Source organism: Mustela erminea, chromosome 13 (genome assembly GCF_009829155.1).
Source record: "Mustela erminea isolate mMusErm1 chromosome 13, mMusErm1.Pri, whole genome shotgun sequence".
NCBI lineage: Eukaryota > Metazoa > Chordata > Mammalia > Carnivora > Mustelidae > Mustela > Mustela erminea.
This window is the reverse complement of record NC_045626.1, coordinates 63,849,036-63,874,626: the sequence shown is the minus strand read 5'-3', so window position 1 is coordinate 63,874,626 and position 25,591 is coordinate 63,849,036. Positions and strand designations below refer to the sequence as shown.

Sequence of the window (25,591 nt, the reverse complement as noted above, 5' to 3'; positions counted from 1 at the left end):
GGCCCTGAGACTATGACCTGAGTCGAAGGCAGACTCTTAACCGACAGAGCCACCTAGGCGCCCCTGTATTTTTCATACTAGATAACATTTTTGCAGTTACGGAGAGTTCTTCGTTACAATAAATGCAGCAAACAAAATGGTTTGGTTAGGGCCAACTCACTGTGAGGTGGGAGTCAGCTCACTGACTGCTGCAGTTCCAATTGGGAGCGGTAGGTGGCGAGAACAAAGACGAAGGGCAGCCGCGCCGGGACGTGCGCGTCGGGGCGGAGCCTCGCACAGAGTTTAGGGGCGGGGCCTGCATCCAGTGCTCTGGAGTCCTGAACAGTCCGCGGAAGTACCAATGGCCGGACCGCGCGTGCGGCTGGTAATCACCGCAGATGACTTTGGTTACTGCCCGCGGCGCGATGAGGGCATCGTAGAGGCCTTTCTGGCAGGGGCTGTGACCAGCGTGTCCCTGCTGGTCAACGGGGTAGCCGCAGAGAGCGCGGCGGAGCTAGCTGGCAGGTGAGTGGCGGCACCGTACGGGGTCTGGGCGGGCTTGGGCAGCCGCCTCTCGCGGCCGCCAGTGCTCCCGCTCGCGCTCCGCCTGCAGGTATCAAATCCCCACGGGCCTCCACGCAAACCTGTCCGAGGGCCGCCCCGTGGGCCCGGCCCGCCACGGCGCCTCGTCGCTGCTCAGCCCCGAAGGCTTCTTCCTCGGCAAGATGGGATTTCGCGAGGCAGTGGCGGCCGGAGACATAGCCTTGCCCCAGGTGCGGAGATGCGGCTGCAGGAAGAGGCTCACGTTGACCCCCAAGGCTTGTCCGGAGGGTACCGTGAAGCCATTAGGGGCAGGGGCGCGCGATGGATGCTTTCCTGGTTCATACTGGAGCAGGCACGCAGAGGCACCTGGAGGGAGGCCTTCTAGGTAGCTGCTCCCCGACATTCAAGGTGCCTTGTCGTTCTCTCTCCAGGTGCGGGAAGAGCTGGAGGCCCAGCTGATACGCTTCCGGGAATTACTGGGCGGGGAACCCACTCACGTGGACGGGCACCAGCACGTACACGTGCTCCCAGGTTGGGGTGGGGGGGCGTTGCTCCCCGGTGGGGGGCTGGGGGTAAGAGGTGATTCCAGGTAGTAGGACGGGCTGCTTCCTGACTCCTCCCCGTCCGCAGGCGTGTGCCAGGTGTTCGCAGAGACGCTGCAGGCCAACGGGGTGCGCTTCACACGGTTGCCGGTGGAGCGCGGGGTGGGCGGCTGCGCGTGGCTCGAGGCCCCCGCACATGCCTTCGCTTGTGCGGTGGAGCGCGACGCCCGGGCCGCCGTGGGCCCCTTCTCTCGCTACGGCCTAAGGTGAGGCCCTCCGCGCCTATCCCGCCCTATCCCAGTGCGTCCTGCTGAACTTTCACCTGACAGCTATGGCCTTCCTTGGGCGATCCCTGTCGTGGCCCCCACCCCTGCCCATGACAGCTGTGCTGGTCCTTGCCGCTGATGCCCCTACATCCACAGGTGGACGGATGCCTTCGTGGGCCTGAGCACCTGTGGTCGGCACATGTCTGCTCACCGCGTATCAGGAGCACTAGCGCGGGCCCTGGAAGGCATACCCACAGGCCACGCCCTAACAGCTGAACTGATGGCACACCCCGGCTACCCTAGTGTGCCCCCGGCTGGGGGCTGTGGTGAGGGCCCGGATGCCTTTTCCTGCTCTTGGGAGCGGCTGCATGAACTGCGTGTCCTCACCGCACCCACGCTTCGGGCCCGACTTGCACAGGACGGAGTGCAGCTCTGCACACTCCATGACCTAGACTCCAAGAGGCCTGGGGAAGGGGTCCTTGGAGAAGCCACTCTGGAAACATTCCTGGAGCCTTCCCCACCATGCCCCTGACAGCCAGCCAAGCACAAATGTCCTTTAGTGCACGGAAAGGGGGGGGCTGGTGTCAAGCCCTGGGACAGCGTGAAACCAGGCCGATAGCAGGGGTCCAGTAACATACTTCCCTGGGCAGGCCCCTGTCATCTCTGTGTCCAGGTCCTCATGGCTCAAAATGGTGGCCAGAGTTTTGGCAACCCATCTTGGCTGCCGGCAGATAGGTCCTATGACATCTGAGCCTGGGGCCTGCCAAAGCACCCTCCTTGTTCAGATATAGTAGAGAGAGACCACTGTATTAATAAATGTATGTCTTGTAAACTTGGGTGTTTTTTAAAAATTTTGAATATTTAATTTTTAAAAAAAAATTTTAATAAGATTTTATTTGTTTGAGAGAGAGAAAGAAAGAATGAGCATGGGATGGGGAGGAGCAGAGAGAAAGAGAGAAACGGACTCTCCACTAAGCAAGGAGCCCAATGTGGGGCTTGATCCCAGGACCTGGAGATCATGACCTGAACCAAAGGCAGTCATTCAACCTACTGAGCCACCCAGGGACCCCAAATCTGGGTGGTTTCTTAAACTGTGCCCTGTGAACTGTGGAAATGTTCACATGTGACACATGACAGGGCAAAGGCAACTCCTTTGGGGCACAAACCTGGTCATTATAACAGAATAGATAACACAGAACATACTCCAAGTTCTAGTTTTGTCCATGCTTAATTTTATTATTTTGGGGGGAGGGAGGATGGGAGAACAATGTCTCACCAGGCTACTTTTTGGAAGGTAATATTATCATCTCAAGTTTTATTTAAAAAGTCACCTGTTTTGTTGTTTTGCGGGGCTTGAACTCACGACCCTGAGATTGAGACCTCAGCTGAGATCAAGAGTCAGAAGCTTAGCGGACTGAGCCACCCAGGCACCCCAAAGTCACGTGTTCTAAGCAGACATCCCTTTGCCATCCTAGGGGCAAATCTAAGGAAGTCCTGCAAGCCTATTCAAATTTTTCCAGGAGGAACAGTCTTCTGCAGAAATGGGATCCAGGACTCCTCACCAGACCTGGTGATGTGTGTGTACCCTGTATCTGCGGCTCATGTGTCTTGGATCAAGGAGATGCAGGGAGTTCTTGGGAGCACAGAGCCCTGCCCGGCTCTGGTGTGTGGAAAGGCAGATTGAACAATGATCTAGTATCTCCATCTTAACAGACCGAGAAGTAGAAATGGCAGAGCAGGGCTTTAAAGCTACCTGTTCATTTATTCACCATGCACCGTGTCAGGCAAGGGGTCAGGCGACCAGAGAGCTCTCTAAGCCTAGGCAGCCCCGAGGGATATACAGCTTTCTGAAGGTGTTAAGGGTGGGATCTTGCTTCTCTTTCCTGCTGACCCCATCCTACACCTCTATCCCCTTTACTGTGACTTCGGCCCACTCTTTTGTGGCTCCATCTTTCACACCAACCTTCCCTTGACCATGGTTCTTTCAGCATTAGGCTCTTTCCTCCTACCTTTCCTTCATGGCTGTAAACTGGAATCACTTAGTTCCTCCTAGTGCCATGCCCTCACCTCCTTGCCTCAGCCCAGTAGGGTCTGGCCACACTCCTGCAGGCTGCTGGCTGGAGCGGGTAGAGGGGTGGTGGGAAGGCAGCCTGTTGGCACAGAGGCACCTCCTTTGGGGAGAAGGGGGGGTTCTGCTATTTTGAGAGGAGGCAGCTGTGTGGCTCCAAGGCTCAGGAGAGAGGTGTGGGGAGACAGGAAAGAACTGGGGTCTGCACAGAAGCAAGATGAAGCTGTGGGGGCACCTAGGTGGCTCAGTGGGTTAAAGCCTCTGCCTTTGGCTCAGGTCATGATCTCGGGGTCCTGGGATCGAGCCCCGCATCGGGCTCTCTGCTCAGTGGAGAGCCTGCTTCCTCCTCTTTTTCTGCCTGCTTCTCTGCCTACTTGTGATCTCTGTCTGTTAAATAAATAAATAAATAAAATTAAAAAAAAAAAAAAGATGAAGCTGTGGACTGGGCTCCTATTGCTCATACAGGGAGAGGAGTGAGCAGAGCTGAGGGCCCAGATCAGCCCTAGGGACCATGACAGTGGAGAGAAGAGAGGGGCCATGGTCATGGCCAGACTGGTAGAATCATCTGGAGACCAAGGTCTGCCTCACAAGGGAAGGGAAAGTGGTAAGGCAGAAGGCTGCAGGTAGCACAGGGCCCAAGGTCACTAGCACTGCACTGGGGACATGGGGATATTCCTATGTCAAACCTGCTGTGCACTGGATGGCTTAGGCGAGTGGGAGCTACTGCTCTCCACCCATTCATCAGTCATGGACAGAAGGTCTACTCTGGGCCAGGCAGGGGCTGGGTGCCAGGACAGCCCAGCCTGCTAGGAGCTCAGTCTGGGACAAACACGGGGATAGCTGGTATGATCTGGACTGCAGTGGGATGGGGAAGGGGAAGGAACACAAAGCAGACTGTGGAGCAAAAGGGGATTCCTAACCAAGTCAGGCCTGCTGGGAGAACACTCTCTGGAAGAAGTGACTTCTCTAGGCCTCGACTGTGGCCTCCACCCACTGTTGGGCAGTCCTTTCTGCTCTGATCCTCTGACAGGCAATGGGAGCTCCTAGGAGCCCTCCTGCAAGAACACGTGCCAATCACCCAGGAAATAGCTATTTAGCAAGAGTCGCCTGAGCTAGGCCACCTTCAGCTCTGCTCCTTCTCCGGCTGGTGCCAGCACCCCGTGCTGCATGATGGACACAGGGAGAGGAGGGAGAGCCAGTGCAGGGAGGGCAGGAAGAGCCAAGACCCAGCTCTGGCTTTGCCTCAGATGGAGTCGGGTGGCTGCCCTGGCAGGGTGGGACACAGAGGTGCTGGCCCACTGAAGGAACAGAGTGGGGCCGGCAGGCCGCCAGCGCGTGGCCTGCACAATGAGGAAGTCCAGGGCCCTTGCCAGAGGAAGCCTCAGGGAGCCAGGGGCAGACAGGAGCCAGGCTTCAGTGCGCACCGGAGTGATGAAGGAGATACACATTTTGAGCTGAACAATTAATACAAGAGTGAGGAAGGTGAGAGAGTGGTGGCTCCAGAGTTTAGAAAGTTGAGAAAAGGTCCTGTAGGGCTCTGGATTTGGGAAGGGGTGGGCACCAAGGAACCTGAGTGGTGGAATATAACAGGCTCTGAAACCAGACTGTAAAAACCCAGGCCTGGTTTCCTTGGCTGTCACTTAACCGCAGTCTCTTCCTCTGTAAAAATAGGGATCGTGTCCATGGGGTTGTCTTGAGAGTCACAGAGGATGAGGTGCTAGAAGACAGCAGAGTACCCTGCTGATGACCAAGGGAAAGGACCGACCGGCTCCTTGCTTCCTGGTAAAATGATTTCCCAGAAGGGCTCCTCCTGGACTCCTGCAGACCTATCTGACCGGGCAGGTCTGGTCTCCGCTGGTGTCAAATTCCAGACAAGGAAATAAAAAAATCAGCATCACGCTGACCAAGTCAATACAACAGGAGGTCCCTGGGGCTCCAGGCAGGTTCAAGGAATGGCCTAGCCCCACCCTCGGGCACACCCTCCTTAGTTCTGGGACAAGAACAGGACAGCCACCTTTCTCAGGGCCTCAGTCTGCTCCTCTGCTCTATGTGGAGAATATCACTCTCTGGGTACTGACAAGTGGACTGAAATGAGGCCTATGGCACAGAGGCCACTGCCCCCTCCCTGATACCCAAGGTGCCCTTGGCAGGCCCTGATGGTCTGGATCTCCAGTCTTTTCTGCTTCCCTTGCAGGAAGGCCACACACCTCTGTGCGCCTCTTGGAAAAGCTGGGCATGGGGAGAGGAGCAGGCAGAAGAGCGAGCCTGGGCCCTGGCCACCCCCCTCCCTTCTATAAGAACATAGGCCCCTGGCTCTGCCCACTCCCAGTCCAGAAGAAACCCACAAGACCAAACCAGTGTCGGAGAGCATTTTTATTAAGGGCAGCAAAAGGGGATCGCAGCATCTTAGAAAGCCTATTCTCCACCATGGGTATGGTGGGGAGGGGCAGGGCAGAGGGGGTGGACCCAGCGCACTCTGAGGAACCTGGCGGACGTGAATTCCTGAGTGGGCTCAGGTCAGCAGTGGCTGCTCGACAGCTCTCCCCTTCTCCAGAGGGCCCAGCTGTTTGGGTGTGGAGCAGCCAGGACTGCTGGCCAGCATGTTTCAAAGCCTGTCCCGGGGACTGCCCAGGCTGGAGGGTACAAACCGCCTAGGTCTGAGGGAGGAACCACCCACTGCCTTGCTCTCCCAGGGCCAGGCCTCTGATGGGGCAAACCGTGGGCTGCCATGCCAGGGCTCAGAGTCCCCTAGTGGCTGTCGGCTTGGACAAAGGTATCCTCCCACGATGAGCAGAGAAGTGAGAGGGGGACAGGCGGGCAGAGCTACGCTGGTAGAGAGAGATGAAGCAATGGGACAGTTCCCAAGAATGGCAATATTTCTGGGTTCAGAGAAGCAATGAGAACAATTGGTGGCTTATTTGTATAGCTTCTGACAGAATTTGGCATTTTATTACAAACCTGCATGTGAGTGAAATTAAAGTCCATCATCACCTCTCTGCTAATGAAGAGACAGATGTGGAAACACTGGCCCGGCACTCTTGCGTTCCTGGGCACAGAGAAGTCTCCAGAACCTGCCCCTGGTGTACCTAGGACTAAAGAAGCGGAGTTCACTGACATACTGCAGGGGCCACGCACCTGGACAACTAAACAACATTCTGCTGCCTAACCTACCCATCACACCCACCTCTGCACAGGTGAAACCGTCTTACAGGTCTGTAAGCCCCGGAAAGATCCCACGTTAAGAGAGCTAAAAACACAAAGCAGTTTCTTTACGTCATCTTGTCCACAGGATCTAGTTCCCCCTGAGAACCAGAAGGGCAGCCGCCAGTGGCAGAAGGAGGAGTTGGTGACATACGGCGTTTGGACCATCAGCTTCCTCCGGGTGTCAGTGACATGCATTCTCGATTTCAGGGGCAGTCCCATTTGCTTTGAAAAGACAGTAACATTCAAATCCTTACAAGTTCATCTGATGATAAATTCTAAGGTCAATTTTTATTTCTACAAAAAAAGGCAGTCAAAACAATATAAAACACATGTAAAGGATATTACTGAGTGAGCTTCAAGTGGAGCTTGACTCTGCAAAGGCTGTGAGTCCAGAGGGAGAGGGAAGGCCATCTTGTTCCTGGGCTGGCCGGCTGCTCCGAAGGGGCCAGCAGGGCGCCGGCAACCCCAGCCTGCTGCTGGCTACAGCCGAGTCCCGCCAATTCCAACCCCGCAAAGGGTCAAACTGTGCCGAGGGAGGGTCGCATTGGGGCTGTGCTGCGCTGAGGAGCTGGGAGCGCGAGCTCCGTGGCACATTCATATGGAGCTCGGTGACAGGTGAGCGTGAAATTTCACGTGGACATTCTGGCTTCAGCGTTGTCGGCAATGACCAGCACGTCTTCTGCAGTGGCTGCAGGGAGGAGCGTCAACATTTGGCCTCGAGAGCCTCTCTGGCGAGGAATTTCTCACGCAAGTGCACAGCGTCCTCCGGTCGGCAGGCCCTTCCCTGGCGTGGCCACAGACCTGGGTTCCCCCAAGCAGGCCAGGCCAGGCTGAAGTTCAATCACACATACAGACATCAGGGTTTGCCCATTTAATCAATGTTACTGTGGTAACACTGGCCAGATTTTTACATAAGAACTGGGCCTCCCTTTTCATGGCTGGTTTTTTTGTTTTGTTTTGTTTGTTGGGTTTTTTTGGTGGTGAGGGGAAGGTGGTGGGATGGTGAGTGGTGGTTTGCTTGTTTTTAAATTTTTTTAAAAGGATGTTTAAATTGGAGCCAGGAGAATTTGAACCAACTCCCACACAGGGCAGTGCAACATGGGAGAGAAGCCACCACACCGGCCAGGAGCGGTCTCTTCCCCTTTGCAGAGGAGATAGCCCTGGGTCTGGGGGAAGTGAATGGGTGAAAAATAAACCAAATGGAAGAAAGTGGGAGCTGCAGGGGCAGGGGAAGAAAGGGAACTGCAACCTTTTTTTTTTTTTCCTTTTTTCTTAACCTTAAGGGCTAAATGTAAATTGAAGGTTCTGGATCAATTTGGACAAGAAAAGAAACACCATTCTTTTAAAGTAGATTGAAGCAGTGATTTTTAAAACAAAGAAAGCAGAACTAGAACATCTTAAATTTTTAATCCTTTCTTTACAGGTTACCTAGACCACTTTTGATTAAGAAAACTGTAGAAAGTTAGTAACTGCCACAAGCAAACGCCAGGCGGCGGCACGTGTCAATTTTCCACAGAGTCCTGCTTTGCGGGGTGTCTGAATGCGCTGTTCAGGGTCTCCGCTCACACTCGCTGGAATCGGTCGCGGCAGAGTTTAGTCCACAGGTCGCTTCTCCCCGTATTTCTTTGTAAACTCTTCAGCGTTCTTACAGAATTTTTTACGGTCCTTAGAGTATTCTTCAGCTAGGTCAGCCCGAAGTGGGTGCTCGGGCTGGGGGTCGTTCACCAGTGCTATGAGGGACTGGATTACTGCCAAGAAAAGGACCAGGCACCGCTGGTTAGAACAGTCTCAGAAAGGGCAACTTTTGACTGCAACACTGATTTACATCAATGAGCTTTTAAGATAAAGCGGCCTCCCATTTATCCAAAATTCTAACCACCAGGGCGCAACCCATCTTTCCTCTGTAGCTGGGAGAAAGTGCTGGACCACAAGCTGCTACCATGACAGTGGGTAACTGTTCATAATGACACCTCAGCCTCCTCCAGGAACCTTCCTGAACTGACATCTCAGGGCCCCCCAGTCACTCTCACTCCCCCTTCTCCCGAACTCTGGAGCTCTCGGGCCTAGCACAAACACCCCCTCACATACATATACACACCTGCACACACAGGTAGAGCTTCTCTAGGGTAGGGACTGGGTGACATGTCCCATCGCTACGAGCGGTTCAGGGGAGCTTGGTGTCTGCATGGTGTAAATGCACAGTGAGCCCACTCTGGAAGACCCCTAGGAGCTCGTGAACTAGCTGAGAAAGGTTCACCTGACACCCTGTCTTAACTACCGGAAGGTAGATAATCCTCACTAGAGTTATGCTCTCGATTCCACAAGCAGAAACCACACCAAATGCTTGGGGTGGGCCCCACAACACTCTCCCAAAGTTCAGTAAGGCCTAGATGTACTGGAAGGCTGGCCCTGGGGTGGCAAGGCCACAAGGGAATGGAATGTGGGGAAGGGAGATTGAGGGGGAAACGGAAGGTCCAGGAACCCCAGACCCCCTCACCTCAGAAGTGGGCTGCATGCAGCCACTTTGCCTTCTCACACATGCTTCTCCTCATCCAGCCCTGATTAGGACCAGCACCCCCCAGAACGCTGGGTTCCCTCCCGCTGCCAAATTCCTAGCAAAAAGGCATCTCTCCTCTAGATTACCGATGCCACGGGTTCCTCTGCTGGGGACCATGTTCTCCCCGCTGCACTGCAAGTTATGGATTAAACGCTAATGCTGGCTGAGCCAGGCACAAAGGCCTACTCAGCCACTAGCTCACTCTGAGTGGGAGGAACAGCACTAAGCATTCCTGGCCAGGCACCCAAAGACCACCTGCCCTCACCTCTGCCTGTCAGGGCTACCAGGTGAGACGGAGCAACAGGTGAGGCGCATGCAGGGCTGGCGGGGTCCAGGCTGAGCAGGGAGGAGGGGCTGGAGGCCAAAGAGGGTGGACTGTGAAGAGCAAGCCGGAGTGAAGGGCCTGGAAGCATCTCTGCAGGCTGAGGCAGTTCCTACTCCAATCCCCACAGCACCCTCAGGGGCAGGCATTATCACCTCCCACCTGTAAATGTCTCTAAGAGGAAGTAGGCCCTGGAAGTACATTTTTTTTATCTGTTTATTTAAGATTTATCCCTTTCATATTTGATTCTTGTATAACAGCACGAATGATAATAAAGCTATTTTGTTTGTTCCTATTTGTCCCTATTTCCCCAACTCCCTCCACTGGGATTCTAGTGTTTGCCACATACCCACATATGGCCTAAATGATTATTTACCTAATATTTTCCTCTAAGTCACCTCATTTTTTAAAATACAATTTTTCTCAAAGAAAGAAAACTTTTCTCAAAGAAAAAGTAAATGTAACTCCAATGGAAAATCACTTTCACTTGCTAGAAACAGAAGACATGCATCAACAAACATTAAAATGAGCACCCCTGTCCAGCCAGGGGAAGCAACTGCACTGGGACCAATACTCTTCCAGAGGACACCTTTCAGTTTCTCGCAGACACTACCCCAGCTTGCCCGCCATGCCCTCCTTTAGCAAGCTCCCAGATCCTCCACCCTGTGCTCAGCTGTGAGACTGCTCCACATCCCTCCATCGTCTCAACTTCAGGCGGGAATCCTGCACCACATGTAGCTCAGGGCATGAACAGATGGCTTCCTGTCTTCTGCTGTGCTCAGAGACTGTTCTCTAGCAGAACCGCTGCTTCATTAGCATTTCAGGAACCTCAAGTGGCCCTTGCCTGGGTAAGTGCAGTGGGGGTGTGTGGGGAGGGCAGTGAGGAGTTTTCAAGGTTTCCTGCTCACCCCCTGTGAGGGTACTAAGGCTCTCTGCTTTTCACTATGATCATCTTCACAGCCAATGTTTCAGCAGAGAACCCTTTGTTCACTATTTAGGGTGGCTCTTCAAAAGCTAATCAGTTTGCAAGTTTACTCTATCTATTTAATTATTTTCTGGGAACTTGCTTTCACTTATTGATCAAGTCAAAATATTTTCCAATTTATTTAGTAGTTCTGGCAAGTATTTCATCCTTTCTCTGTTCCTCTGGGTGCATTTCTGGCTCTTCAGCTCAACTGTAATAAGAGCCAGCTGAGCTCAGCTTGTTTTGCTAGTGAGGACCCTGACAGCTACAACTGCTTTTCAGACTACAACTGTGACCCCATCCCAGGATTTTCATACTTAAAACAGCACACTCATTATATTTCTCAAATGGTCTAGCCCTGTCTTTTTTTTTTTAACCTCTCTTTGACCCAAATATTCCTCAGAAGTATTTTATTTTCTCTCCAAAATGGAAGAGTTAAAAACATTATCAAAATTTACCTCCTATTCTCAATGTATAGGATCAGAGAATAAAGGCTATAAAATTTCCTCATTTTTGTTCTTACAGTTTCTTTGTAATAGGGGATGTAAATAATATCCGTGATTCAATGCCCACCCTTTTTCACGGAGATCCAGGGGCTCCGTTTTCAGAATAAGATGTGAATAGAACTTTCCCTCAACCTGAAGGTGTGCAGTGCATAAGCAGCCTTCCCACAGAATGTGCTACAAAATCGAATTAGTTTTCTGCTGTTTATTATATTTCTTGAATCCTCTAAATGTTATCTGCTTGATTTGTCTTAAGATAATGTAGGAGGAACTGAAACATTCAATTTAGGAATTATTTGATTTTTTTCTTTATATAATTTTGTTGCTGTTGTAGAGTCCATATTATGCTGGCTTTCTTTTTTTTTTTAAGATTTTATTTATTTATTTGACAGAGAGAGAGAGATCACAAGTAGGCAGAGAGGCAGGCCGAGAGAGAGAGAGAGAGAAGCAGGCTCCCTGCTGAGCAGAGAGCCCGATGCGGGGCTCGATCCCAGGACACTGAGATCATGACCTGAGCCGAAGGCAGCGGCCCAATCCACTGAGCCACCCAGGCGCCCCTATGCTGGCTTTCTTGATGACTCTATATGGCAAATCTTGTTCAACCACCAAACTAAGCTCTGATTCTGCTGCTGAGACATCTACTAGAACCACATATACTGCTGAAGAGAACTCTTGTCTTCAAGTTTTCTTCTGCTGTGATTATCACCAACTTCTACTACATCTCTGATAAAGTTTTGCTTTGTTTCTTGACTTTTCTCCTGCTATTTCTGCTCAGTTTTTAATGCTTTACTTTGTAATTAAAAATTGAGATACTAAAAATACTGAGATATTAAAAAAACTTTTGAAAGAGTACAATTAAGTTGTTTTTTAGTAGATACACAAAAACTGTGTCATACCAGCATTTCTGGTGAAAATGTTCACCAGAACATCTTCATCATTCCCAAAACACCACCCACTCTCACACTCACTTCCTAATCCCTCCATATCAGCCCCGACAAGCACTACTCTATGTTCTCTGTAGATGTGCCTATTGTGGACATGCCATGTACAGTCGATTCTAGGGTTTTCTGCACTAGTTATATACCCTGAAGTTGCCACGAATGCTGAATTACATAGATACTGACCCGTGAGTGACCTCAGGAATGACCAACTGTAGAACCACCCAGCTGATCCCAGCCAACCCAAAGTATGAGGAATACCAAATTCTTGTTATGTTAAGCCGTGAAGTTTTGAGGTGGTTTGCAATACAGTAATAGCAGAAGCAAGGGAACACAGCAGCAAGTGCCAGGGACAACATGCTTGACGTACATGAGGACAAGGAATTTCTACAGGAAAATAAACCCAAGGGTGTGCACTGAAGAACATACTTTGTCAAGCTTTTATAAATATCAGCCTGTACATGACCAAATGTCACATCCACTGGAGATCCTTCTATTCTGATTCAACATTGAAACCCAGTCCTTTCTACGACTCATCTGTGAAACCTGGTGGACACATTTCACGGCGATTATTTCAAATAAGGAAGGCTCAACTTCCCGTGCAAAAGGTTTTCAACTCCTTCTTCCAGGGGTTCCATCAAAAAATGACTATACTGGTCACTGAAAAACCACCTTTGGCCTCACAAATTCCAGCCTCATCCACTCCCTTTAATCTGTAAAGACCATACAATGGTTCAGGTAGCTATACATCAGAAAGCCACTAAAATTATGAGATGAGGCATTCAAAAGAAAGTTCTGGAGTTAACAAATAAAAACTGGACATAGTCTGTAACAAAATCTAGATATTTCCAATTTCCACAGGACAAGGGGAAAGCTAACCATAATGATCAATCAAGTATCCTTCCCAGAAAAATGAGCACATGGATGTTCACACAGAGGCATGTGACCACACATGGCCAACTCTGTACTTTTGTCAGGGCACACAGCCCACAGGACCAGGCCTTCCCCGCCACGCCACCCACTCTGAGCCACCAGCATGGTGTTGCCCACCACATGGATTTGCCTTACGCCCTTCTTTTAGTCTGGCAGGATCTCTCTAACCTCCCTTCCTCCTTCAAGTCTAAATTCATGTGCTAACTGCTGTGTGAGGTCACCTTAAACACCACTCACCCTTTCTCATTCAGAGCAGCCCTGCAGTCCTTCATGAAAACTTGAAGGGTGGCCCCTTACTGCATGGGCAGCCAATGCTGGGATGGTCTCTCTACATGTGTCCCCACTGATCAGGAACACAGGAGGGCCTCCTCCAATACCTACACAGGTCAACAGTTTAACTGAGATGTGTCCTGTCCATGAGAAATGGTGGGACCTCAGCAGCACTTCTACGTGCACTGGAGTTGGTCCGGTAAAAATTTCTCCGGACTCTGTGAGACATGGCCCCAGCCCCCACAGCAGCACCATCTGGGAAGACATAAGAAGCATGCCTTACCTTGGTCGGTTTTGGTTGCTGGCTTCCAGTTTTCAGCACTAATTACTGGCAGACAGACCTGCCCCTTTTCATCGATGTTTGGGTGATAGATCTTTGTTTTAAATGTGATCTTCGGTGGTTTGAATGGGTACTCTGCTGGAAAGTTGATTTCGATTCTGAAGGCCCCCTTATCATATGGAGGGTTGTCCTGCAGGGAACGAGGAAAGGGCAAATGAACACACCACAGCTCAAAAACCTGTCGCTGAGACAGAACTGCTCTGTTTACTTGAAAAATTAATTTATTTCAAGAAGTATGCCAATTGAAACCTTGTCACCTTGAGGGCCACCAATAATCAGTATTTCTACAGCAAGATGTCTGCTAAATTCCAGAAAACTCTGAGATAGACGGTGTGGTCTCTTTATCTTTGTACCCTTAATAGCCTTTGTTTGTGTAGTTTTAGGTCTACAGCAACAGCAAGAGGGAAGTACAGGTATCCCTCGCTTTCCAAAAGTTTGAGTGACGCCACTTCACTTTCATCAAAGGCCTACGTTAGTAACTGTTTTGCTAGCCAATGGAAAGACATCTGAAGAGGATTTTCACTTTTATCGAAAACGGCAAAAAAGTGAAATATAGCACCCAGTGGTTGTTTTGCCACAATCCTTTATACACAGGCAATGAGCACCAGGAGCCGCCAGAGTGGTGGCGCCGCCCAGAGCCACCCCCCAGGAACTACATCCAGTTTAGCTTGCAGAGCGCTGAATTCAGATAAAGCACCTGTGCTTTATCTGATTTATTTTGTGTTATCTGTTAGCAAGGTGTGTCCTAAAGTATCAGACAAGCCTGAGAGAGGTTATTTTGGGGGTCTGGGAACACTATACGTTTTTTCCATGTAAGTTAATGGTAATTAAATGTTTCTTTGCTTTACACCACTTTGGCTTACACAAGGTTTCCTAGGAATGCTCTACTTTTGTTTGTGTGGTTTTTAAGATTTTATTCTTATGCAATCCCTTCACCCAATGTGGGGCTCAAACTCACAACCTGGAGACCAGGGGTTGCGGGTTCCACTGACTGACCCAGCCAGGTGTCACAGAATGCTCTACCTTTGGAAAGCAGAGGAAAGGTGAGCTGGGTTCCTCTAAGTCCCCTCCTTCACACACAGCCTCCCCACTACCAACAACCCCCACAGACTGGTTTGTTTGTTACAATCAATGAACCTACATGGACACCTCATTGCCACACGCAGTCCAGTTACACTAGGGTTCACTCTTGGTGTCGTGCATTCTATGGTTTGGGTAAGGTATCGTACATTAGAGTTAGAATCTGACAGTATATATAGCCTTTACAGATGGCCTCCTTCTTAGTAATATGCATTTAAGGTTCTGCCATGTTTTTCATGGCACGATAGCTCATTTCTTCTTAGCACTGAATATTTCATTGTCTGGATTTAGCACCACTTATTTATCCATTCATCTGCTGAAGGACATCTTGGTTGCTTCTGAGTTGGGCAACTATGAATAAGGCTGCCTTACACACCTGTGTGCAGGTTTTTGTACGGACATCCCTTTCCACCTCCACTGGGGAAACACAGAGCAGCATAGGTTAAGAGTATGTTGTTTGTTTTTTGTTTTTAAGATTTTATTTATTTATTTGACAGAGAGAGAGAGAGACAGTCAGAGAGGGAATACAAGCAGGGGAAGTGGGAGAGGGAGAAGCAGACTTCTCGCTGAGCAGGGGGTCCAATGTGCGGCTTGATCCCAGGACCCTGGGATCATGACTTGAGCCCAAGGCAGAGGCTTAATGACCGAGCCACCCAGGCGCCTCTAGTTTTGTTTTTTCTTTCTTTCTTTTTTTTTTTTTCAAAGACACTTATTTTATTTATTTTTAAAGATTTTATTTATTCAGTTGTCAGAGCACAAGCATGGGGAGCAGCAAGCAGAGGGAGCGGGAGAAGCAGGCCCCCTGCTGAGCAAGAAGCCTGATGTGGGACTTGATCCCAGGATCTTGGGATCATGACCCAAGCAGAAGGCAGACACTTACCTGACTAAACTGCCCAGGCACCCCTTTCTTGCCCATTTTAAAATCAGACTTTGGGGCACCTGGGTGCCTCAGTCAGTTAAGCATCTGCCTTCAGGTTATATAATCCCAGGGTCGTGGGATAGAGTCCCACATCTGCTTCTTCCTCTCCCTCTGCCCGCCCTCCAGCTTGTGCTCTCACGCTCACTCTTTCTCACTCTCAAATAAATAAAATCTTTTAAAAACATAAAAATAAAAAATAAAATCTGCCCTTTTTTCCCTTATTATTGAGTTTTAAGACTTTTTTGCTTATTTTTGGATAATAGCCCTTTATGAGACAGGTCTTTTACAAACATCTCATCTTTTTTGAAAACAGAGGTGGGGGCACCTGGATGGTGCAGTTAGTTAAGGTCATAATCTCAGGGTCGTGAGACAGTTCCCTGTCAGGCTCCATGCTCAGCACAGTCTACTGGAGAGTCTTTCTCTCTCCTCCTCCTCCCTAAAATAAATAAATAAATCTTAAAAAACAATAAATAAATCTAAAAAGGTTAAAAAAGAAAAAGAAAAAGAAAATATGAGGAGGCACACCAGAGCTAAATAACAACCCAACCAAGACTATACCGCATTCTGGGAGGCCAAACAGCCAGGGCTTCAAATTCTGGCTAGCTAGATCTCCTCAAAGTAAAGCCAGTATCCAGCTGGATGGCTAGACTCTGGGAAGCTCAACTTGCCCCTAGCTGGTAGCCAGTCAAGGCCAGAACCATGCCCCACCTCCCTGTTCCTATGATGGCTTGAAGATCTAGACCTCAGGGGCTGGACACCCTGATGGGCCCAGGAGCCCCTGAGAGATGACCCAAGATAGAGCCCCACCCTCCGTCTACGTTCGGGAAGTGGAGCAAACCCTTCATCTACTGCCTTCTCCTAGTACTCTGGCTCTCCCGCTGTATCACACCCAACCCAAAGAAAGCTAAGCTTCTCAGAGTGCCCAGGAATGCTGTTGAGAGCCCTCACACCATGGCCCTTCCTCTTTAACCCTCAGACCACCTGGGCATCTTCCAGCAAACACAGCTCCTCTGCTGGGGAACAGGGTTGGCAGGTACCAGGTCTCCACACTGACCCATGTTCTAATCCTGCCCAAAGAAGGGAGGCATGGTGTAAGGGCTTTGAAGACAGGTAAAGTTAGGGAAGGCTGAGGGGTAGAAGAGGTCTTCCACGCAGAGAAGACTAAAGACTAGGATGGTGGGGCTTGGAAGGGGCGATCTGGGCCAAGACAAGAGGCTGGGAGCCACCAGACTGGCTGAGTGCCTACATGGGGTCTTCCCGAAGAAAGGCTGAGGCCACTGAACTCCCCTCTGACCAGTGGATACCCTGTTAGAAGATTAATCTGTGGGGAAGCTTGTGAGGAAGCTGGGAGACTCAGGGTCTGGAATAAGGTGGAGATGTTAGCAAACAGTCCAGGCTAGGTGCCTATGTGGGGAGACACCTGGCACATACCTGAGAAAGGTTAGGAGAAGACAGGATTGGAAAATCATTTTTATCCCAAAAAAACCTTTGCTAATCCCTTCTTCAGAATTCTCTAGAACACTCTCCAGAAGTTAAAGCGGCAGCAGACCCCTCCCAGGCCTTGTGCCTACCCAGAGTCACTCACTACCAAGGACAGCTTGACTCACTGTTAAAAATGTACAGATTTGTACAAATTACCAATGGGGGAACTCAGAGAAGATAAGATGGCTTTTGGTTTTCATTTTTGGTTTTTAGGGGTTTTGTTTTTGCTTTTGGTTTTTAAGAGAAGTTTAAATTTTCTAAGTAAAAATCATGTTCACGGGGCACCTGGGTGGCTCAGTTAAGCGTCTGCCTTCAGCTCAGGTCATGATCCCAGGGTACCGGAATCGAGCCCCGCATCAGGCTCCCTGCTCAGCAGGAAACCTGCTTCTCCCTCTCCCGCTCCCCTGCTTGTGTTCCCTCTCTTGCTGTGTCTCTGTCAAATAATAAATAAAATCTTTAAAAACAAAAACAAACAAAAAAAACCATATTCACTTCTACCACTTGAGCCATGTAAAAAGAGCTTTCCTGTTCGACTTTTGTTTGGCTGGCCATATCTGCCAGATTTATTTATTCATTGCCCCAGACTGATCAACCCTGTGGCTTACCTGATGCTGGACCCTGCGCTAGAAGCTGGGAGACAAGAATGAGCCAGGTCCGGTTAGCAGTGCTAACCTCGGCTCTACCTCCTGCTTACTGGGCAAGCCTGGGACCTTCCCGAACGGCTTTGATGTGGGTGTGTTAACTGCAGTGCGCACTGAGGAGGAGGTTTGAGCACACACGGTCCAACGTGCCTGGCCCCGGTGCAAAAAGCTCAAAGAAAAGCAGCTCTGTTGCTGCCAGAAGCACTACAGGCTGGGCCTCTCACCACTCCCCACGGAACGTGGCTACACTCACCTTACCTTCCCTGAGCCTCTGTCCTTGTCTGGGGCTCTGGGGATGAACAAAGGAGTAGATCGGGGGCGTGCCAATCACACAGACTGTCCACCTGTGCCAGTGATTTTTGCGGAAGAATGTGTGCAAAAATTAAAACGCAGGATATACCTTCTGGAGAAAGGCCTAAAGCACCACATGTGAGTTTTTTACATTTCAGAGCTAAACTTACTCTGTGGAAGGTAGCTCAGAAACTACAAGGGACCTTAATGAAAAAACATGTTTGTGCAGTAGAGAGATATTACACAACTATCCAGGAATTTGCCTCACACCAAGATCAAGCTGTAACACCACTCCATCGTCAAATTCACCAAAGATTCTAGCACTTTTATCTTTACACATGACCCTGAGCAATGTTTTTCTGTTATTCCTGCCTATATGGGTGTCTTGCATTCCTTTTAGCTGATACCACCGTGTCAGGGAATGTTTTTAGATGTAAAATTAATTTCTTCTTCTAATTTTACATGCTCTCAGTTAGTGCAAAGCCTTCAAGTTTTATTTCTCTCTCTCCTGAAGATGCTATAGGTGATTAGCCAAACATGTATCCACTCTCCCTTTATAGACATGACTGGTTTTAAAGTGTTAACTGTTTATTTTATAAACAGTACGGTTGAGGAGAAAAGGAAAAAGAAAACTAACTTTGGTACTGCTTTTGTGCTTACAATCCATTTTTCTGCCTTTGCTTCTAGTCATGATACACATGCATGTACAGAAGATTTGACCGCTCTTTACCAAGGATTTATGATATGCTAGCTGCTTCTCTGTCTTCCCTCCAATTCACCTCCCCCCATGGCAACCTCAAGCAGATGCTATCATCAGCCACATCTGGAAATGAGACAAGTGAGATGGAAGTTGAGCAATCAGCCGAAGAACCTAAACTCAGACCTCCTCTCTGGTAACATAACTCACTACACGTGCCAGAACCCTCCAGGCCCATCCTCGTCACCTCTGTGTGACCTGCGGGCCCAGGGAAGCCATGAGCATGTGCTGTTGTTCACGCTGCTTTTGTGCCCTGAGTCCCTGTCTCTTTCTGCCTCTGGACTAGAAGTCTTATGTCACCTGCCGCATCCAATAAGCTGTAAGCTTGCAAGTAGGGTAAAAACTTGAGATCCTTCACAGTTCCTAACACCCACTGTACAAGGCACAAAGCCATCCTGCAGTGACTAAGACCGACTTCACCGAGAGGAAGCTCCTCCACACAGGCACAAAATCCACCCCCCACCCACCCAGGCTTTGACCTGTGCATCCTACCCCTAACCCTAGGGCCAAGCCTAACTTTTCCTTTCCAGGGCAACCCTTTAAGAATCCCAAGACCCCATTGTGTTTCATGTCTTCCCTTCCTTGAGTGAAGACCGACTCCTTCAATTATCCCACAGAAGTCACCGTTTGTGTCACTGCTGTGACTCCTTTCTCTGTGCTGCAGTGAGGACACCACACAGCTCTCTGGCAGTGAGAGGAAGTCAGGCCAGTCCTCCCACTCCCTGACATGGACTGCTGCCACACGGCATGTCCCCACAGCGTGTGCACAGCTAACTGACACCACACACAGTACTCATGCCTGACCTGATGTGAACAGGAGGATCCTGGTTTAGAGCTAATGACCGTGCTGTCCCTTCTTCAAGGGTCAGACGGACTGAAGGCTCTGTGTGTTGCATCCACTTCTGCCCCCTTTAGTGACGACCCCTCAGCAGCATCCTTTCCCTATGTTTCACCCAGCAAGTTAACGAAGCCAGAGATTCACTACGACTAGGATGCCAAGCCCAGTCAGCCCCTAGAGCGGAGCTCTTGTTCAAGGGGAGCTGTCTATGCGCTCAAGCCTTCAGGGTCCACTCTAGAATCTTGTCATGGGTCTTCTCTGAACAAAGAAGATGTAAATTGTCAAGTATTTATTCTTTTGTATCTGTTCTGAAAATGCACTTTCTGGTTGCCTGAATCACAAAATCTGTTCAATTAGTAGGCTCAATCTGCATTAATGTTGCTTTCTAAAGAGGAGTCGTTTGTACTGTCTCCAATGGTTTTGGTTTGTAGTGCACTTCACAGTATAAGTCTTTGTCAACAAATACCCGATGTTACAGAATTCCATCACATTAAAACTTATAAGTGTGAGAGAGTATTTTTATTTATTTTTATTCATTTTTTAAAAAGATTTTATTCATTTATTTGACAGAGATCACAAGTAGGCAGAGAGGCTGCCAGAGAGAGGAGGGTAAGCTGCTCCCCGCTGAGCAGAAAGACTGATGCAGGGCTCGATCTTTCGGGATCGTGACCTGAACCTGAGGCAGAGGCTTTAACCCACTGAGCCACCCAGGCGCCCCATGAGAGAGTATTTTTTAAACCTGTTTTGTCTCTTGCGACCAAGCTACCTTTTTAATTATATCTAAATTTAAAAATCACAATCTCCATGAACTGAATTCAATAAGGAACTTCCTCTGCTCTCAATTCATATGTACGTCTCAACACAATCCACTTTCCCCCCCAAGAACGGAAGTAGCTGGGATGCCTGAGCAGCTCAGTCGGTTAAGCATCTGCCTTTGGCTCAGATCATGATCCCTGGGTCCTGGGAGCAAGTTCCACACTGGGCTCCCTGTTCAGCGGGGAGCCTGCATCTCCCTTTGCCTGCTGCTCCCCCTGCCTGCGCTTGCTCCCTCTCTCTGACAAGTAAATAAATTAAAAAAAAAAAAAAAAAAGAAGAAGTAGCTAATATTCGTACCCTGGAGTGTATTGAACATCCCATCCCCCAGGATAAGAGCTGTTAGTCCCCTGCGGCATGGCCCTGGTATGTTCTCTACACATATGTAAACACAGGCATTTTATTCTGGACATCTGTACGTATTACTTACAAGTAGTTACGAAACTGGAGTCATACTGTCTCTATCCTTTTGTACTTCTGTTCATGTTGCTATACACGGTCTCCCACCCTGCAGTCCAGCTGTTGCCCACTTCTTAGGCCACAGCGCCTTGCAGGTGGAGCCACACTCAATGTCAAAGAGACCACAGAGGGCAGTACCCCTGTGGCTTCTGTCCACAAAGCCTGCAGCTGGGTTTGACAGGAGCACAACAGTTCCCACCAATATGGAGGGATGCTCTTCCCCAAAAATATCTCCAGTGTAATGTGAGATTGGCGACAAAATTGTTTTATGTAGGGATCCCCTCATTTGGCTACAACCATTACAGCGACAGAAAGGCAGAAGTGAGAAGCTATAGGAGAATCAGCAGGAAAGCAGAGAAGAGCGGAAAACCCACCGGGGCTGGGTCCTGAGAGAGGCAGGACTTGGCTCCATCTCAGTCCAGAGAGGCGATGCGGAAAGAAGGAAGGGGTCTGGCAGGTGAGGATTTCCGGTGAAGCGGGCTGTAAGGTGAGTCAGGACCCAGAAAGGAAGGTGAGAGACTGGAACTACGAACGCAGCAACAAAGAGGTGAAAGAAGGAAACCAAAGCTTCACATGTGCTCCCGGGAGTCAGGGTGGACTTGTGAGAAATCTTCCTTCTTCCAAACTGAAAAAATAATCTAGCATTGAAGGAGCTTTTATACTGTGCCTGGGACAGTCCCAGATACTTTTAGTCAAGAACAGTATACCAGTCACCAGAGGGCAATGGAAGAAAAAAGGAAGGCGGGGGTGCCAGTGTCACAGATACCCAAGCACCCTACTAGCTTTGGCAAGTCTTTAGGTTTTGTCACAAGCAGGAAAAAAGTGTTATTGTTGTTTTTTTATAAAGATTTTGTTTATTTATTTGACAGCGATCACAAGTAGGCAGAGAGGCAGGCAGAGAGAGAGATGGAGAAGCAAACTCCCCGCTGAGCAGAGAGCCCGATGCGGGGCTCGATCCCAGGACCCTGGGATCATGACCTGAACCGAAGGCAGAGGCTTTAACCCACTGAGCCACCCAGGTGCCCTGGAAAAAAAGTGTTTTAATTGGGGCAAAATTCACGTAACATACAATTAACTATTTTGGCGTGTATGATTCGGTGGTATAATGAATTCATAATGTTGTACCCCTCTCTCTAATTTCAAGACTTTCCTTGCCTTCAAACATTCTGTATCCATTAAGTAACAAACAGAAAATCAAGGCAATAAAACTCTGTTGAATAGATTACATTTCTGATTCAGTGGCGGCTGAGGGAGCTGCGCCCGAGGTGGCTAACTTCTCCCAGGAGGGAGAGGAGAGGAGCTCAAGGTTGAAGGAGGGACCCTCACGTAGAGGGCAGGGAGGCCAAGAAAGAACACACGCCGCTTTCTAAAAGCTGGCCTCCAGAGCTGCTAAAATGACATTCAGTGCTATCAGAGAGAGAAATCTGTGTTGTGGTAGAAAACAGGCTACCCTTGTCTCTCTCCCTAACAGAGAACTGGGGCCAGCGCCCTAGCAGGTGGCACTCCTTCCCGTTTTCTTTTAGGTGAACACATCAGCGCACACTCTCTCACATGCCGGGATTTGTACGTGCGGTGCCATAACACCTTTATTTTTATTTACATTGCAGTGTGCTACCGACTTTATCCTCATCACCCATACACTTAGCTCCTCAATCTTCATAATGGTTTGGATGCACCACAATTTCCTTACCACCGCCCCACTGCAGGGCATGAACTCCTCTTCATTTGCAAAGATGAAATCAATAGTAACATGAGTGTCCGCAGGAGCAGTAAAGACCCAACATACTTTTTAAATAAAAACAAAGCTACCATGTGTTCCCAAGAGCACTGGCCAGCTCCCCTGGCTGAAAAGCAGGAAAGCAGAGCTGGCAAGGCTGTGGGGAGCCATGACGACATGGTGGCAGCACCCATTCTGGGAAGCCACAAAATCAGAAATGATATTTCTTCCATTCCATTTTCTTTTCTTTCTTTCTTTCTTTTCTTTTCTTTTCTTTTTTTTTTTTTTTAAGATTTACTTATTTATTTTGGAAAGGAGAAAAGAAGGCATGGGTTCGGGTGGTGGCAGAGGGAGTGAATCTGAAGCAGACTCCCCAACGAGCAGGGAGCCCCTTGTAGAGCTCAATCCCAGGACCCTGAGATCGTCATGACCTGAACCAAAAACCAAGAGCTGGACACTTAACCAACTGAACCACCCCAGCGCCCTGAGGATGTTTTCATATAAGGAAGAAGCCTGGTTTCATCTAAGAGAGAAGTGGTGGCAAGGAACCTTTCTGTTCTGGTGAGCTCCTTACTGTGTTCTCCTAGTTGCATTTTGATCACCTGTCTTCCCCCATTAGTCCAGGAGATACATGAGAGCAAGGACCCAAGGCACCCTCAGAAACAAGCCTCAAATGTTTGCTAACTGAACTGCTAAGCCAACAGATTCTCTTCTTGATTATAAACCATCAATGTCAGGGTTTATGTTATGGCCATGAATGTCAGCTCTCAAAATAATGCTTTAATGTGCCTGAAACACAGTGACCCCAGAAGCATGTACACAGAAAACATTTCCACATCTCTGAATATCCCAGGTACAAGTCACAGCTTAGAGTGGCTAATAAAGTAGGAAGTATGAGAACCTCACAGCCAATCTAGGAGGCAGGGAGTCAATTCCAGGTCATTCACATGGAAATAAAACAAGTTCTTTTTAGGAAAGAAAAACTGAGGGGCAGCTGGGTGGCTCAGTTGGTTAACCACTGGCTTTTGGCTCAGCTCACCATCTTTAGTCCTGGGACTGAGCATGACATCAGGCTCCCTGATGTCTGCTTCTCCTCCCACCTCGCCACTCCCCCTGCTTGTGTGCTCTCTCTTTCACTCTCTCTCTCAAATAAATAAAATCTTTAAAAAAATAAAGAGAAACTGATATTACTGCTTTTTTAAAAAACCAAGGCTAGGGGGTGCCTGGGTGGCTCAGTGGGTTAAGCCTCTGCCTTCAGCTCAGGTCATGAACTCAGGGTCTTGGGACCGAGCCCTGCATGGGGCTCTCTGCTCAGCGGGGAGCCTGCTTCCCCCTCTCTCCCTGCCTGTCTCTCTGCCCACTTGTGATCTCTTGTCTGTCAAATAAATAAATAAATAAAATCTTTTTAAAAAAATAAATAAAATATTAAAAACAACAACAACAAAGCTAGGGAAGCCTGGGTAGCTCAGTCATTAAGCGTCTGCGTTTGGCTCAGGTCATGATGGGATCGAGCCTTGCATCAGGCTCCCTGCTCAGCAGGAAGCCTGCTTCTCCCTCTCCCAGTCCCCCTGCTTGTGTTCCCTCTCTCGCTGTGTGTCTCTATTAATTAATTAATTATATAAATAAAAATAAATAATAAGCTAATTACAACTGAATTAAAAAAAATAAAAACACACATGCCCAAATAACCCAATTTTAAAAATTGGCAAGATAACTTGAACAGACATTTCTCCAAAAAAGATATATAAATGTCCAATAAACACAGGAAAATATATTCCACATTATTAGCCATCAGGGAAATGCAAATCAAAACCACAGTGGGATACCACTCTGCACCTACTAAGAAGGCTGTAACGAAAAGGATGGACAGTAGCCAGTGTTGGCAGAGATATAAGGAATTAGAGCCCTTATAGTCTACTGGTAGAAATGTAAGTGGGGCAGCCACTGTGGAAACAGTCTGGCAACTCCTCAAATGGTTAAACATAATGTTACCATATAACCCAGCAACTCCACCCCTAGGTAAATACCCATAAGAAATGAAAACATATTCCACATAAAAACCTGTATGTGAATGTTCACAGCAGCATTATTTTTAACAGCCCCAAACTGGAAACAATCCAAATACCCATCAACTGACGAATGGATAGGTAAACAGAATATAACCATTATAATGGAAACTTATTTGGCAATAAGAGGAATGAATTTCTGATACACGCTACAACATGGGTGAAGCCTGAAAGCATTACACTAAGGAAAGAAGCCGGACACAAAAGGTCATACATTGTAAGATTCCATTTATATGAAATATGCAAAATAAGCTAAAGCTACAGAGACAAAGAAGCTTTTTGGTTGCCTAGGCCTAGGGGGATGAGGGTGATGGCTATGGGTAGGGGTGGTTCTTTTGGGAATAATGAAAAATGTTGTAATAGTGGTTATAGTGGCACAACTCTGAATATACTAAAATCCACTCAATTGTACCCTTTATTTTTGAAAAAGATTTATTTATTTGAGAGAGAGAGAGTGAAAGAGAGAGCACAAGCAAGGGGAGAGGCAGAGGGAGAAGCAGGTTCCCTGCTCAGCAGGGAACTGTGGCGGTCATTCCCAGGACCCTGGGACCGTGACCTGAGTCAAAGGAAGACACTTAACTGACAGAGCCACCCGTGCCCCCAAATTGTATACTTTAAAAGGAGGAAATGCATGGTTTGTGAATCTCAACAAGACTTTTAAAAAAACTGGGGTGCTTGTGTGGCTCAGTTGGCTAAGCATCCGACTCTTGGTTTTGGCTCAGGTCATGATCTCAGGGTCCTGAAATCAAGTCCCCCCATCAGGCACTGTGCTAGGCAGGGAGTGTGCTTGAGATTCTCTCCCTTCCTCTATCTCCTCCCCCTGCTCGTGCAAGTGCGCGCGCTCGCTCACGCACTCTTGCTCTCTGCTTCAAATAAATAAATCATCCCCCCACCCCGCCACCGCCAACCCCCTGCCCTGCCCAAATCAAAGCTAACACAGAAATAGTAATTCTCAACTAAGGGTAGTGTTATTCCTCCCTCACAGGTTTATAAATGCCTGGGCAGGGGATGGGGAGAGGGGAGGAGGGACGCCTGGGTGGCTTAGACAGTTAAATGTCTGCCTCTGGCTCAGGCCATAATCTCAGGCTCAGGCCATAAT

General features: G+C 48.8%; 2 protein-coding genes across 4 annotated transcripts in view; one reads left to right on the top strand and one right to left on the bottom strand.

Moving 5' to 3' along the window:
- The first annotated feature begins 43 nt into the window (after positions 1-43).
- Positions 44-3,706, top strand: YDJC (YdjC chitooligosaccharide deacetylase homolog). 2 transcript variants are annotated; one of them, XM_032310950.1, is made up of 5 exons: positions 44-504; positions 593-752; positions 954-1,053; positions 1,153-1,330; positions 2,806-3,706. In XM_032310950.1, exons 1-5 carry the CDS (start codon positions 341-343, stop codon positions 3,038-3,040), a joined length of 837 nt encoding a protein of 278 aa, XP_032166841.1. In that variant the 5' UTR covers positions 44-340; the 3' UTR covers positions 3,041-3,706. The 2 variants fall into 2 exon arrangements, with proteins under 2 accessions (XP_032166841.1, XP_032166840.1); XM_032310949.1 differs by lacking the exon at positions 2,806-3,706 and adding an exon at positions 1,487-2,162 and having other exon boundaries at positions 57-504.
- A 2,050-nt stretch (positions 3,707-5,756) lies between these two features.
- UBE2L3 (ubiquitin conjugating enzyme E2 L3) overlaps positions 5,757-25,591 on the bottom strand; it is a 60,553-nt gene continuing 40,718 nt past the window's right edge. For both annotated transcript variants that reach the window (XM_032309816.1, XM_032309817.1), the window contains 2 exons: positions 13,373-13,559; positions 5,757-8,350 (listed from right to left, as the gene is read on the bottom strand). In XM_032309816.1, the coding sequence (XP_032165707.1) occupies positions 8,196-8,350; positions 13,373-13,559 (342 nt within the window). In that variant the 3' untranslated portion in view covers positions 5,757-8,195. The remainder of the gene's footprint in view (positions 8,351-13,372; positions 13,560-25,591) is intronic.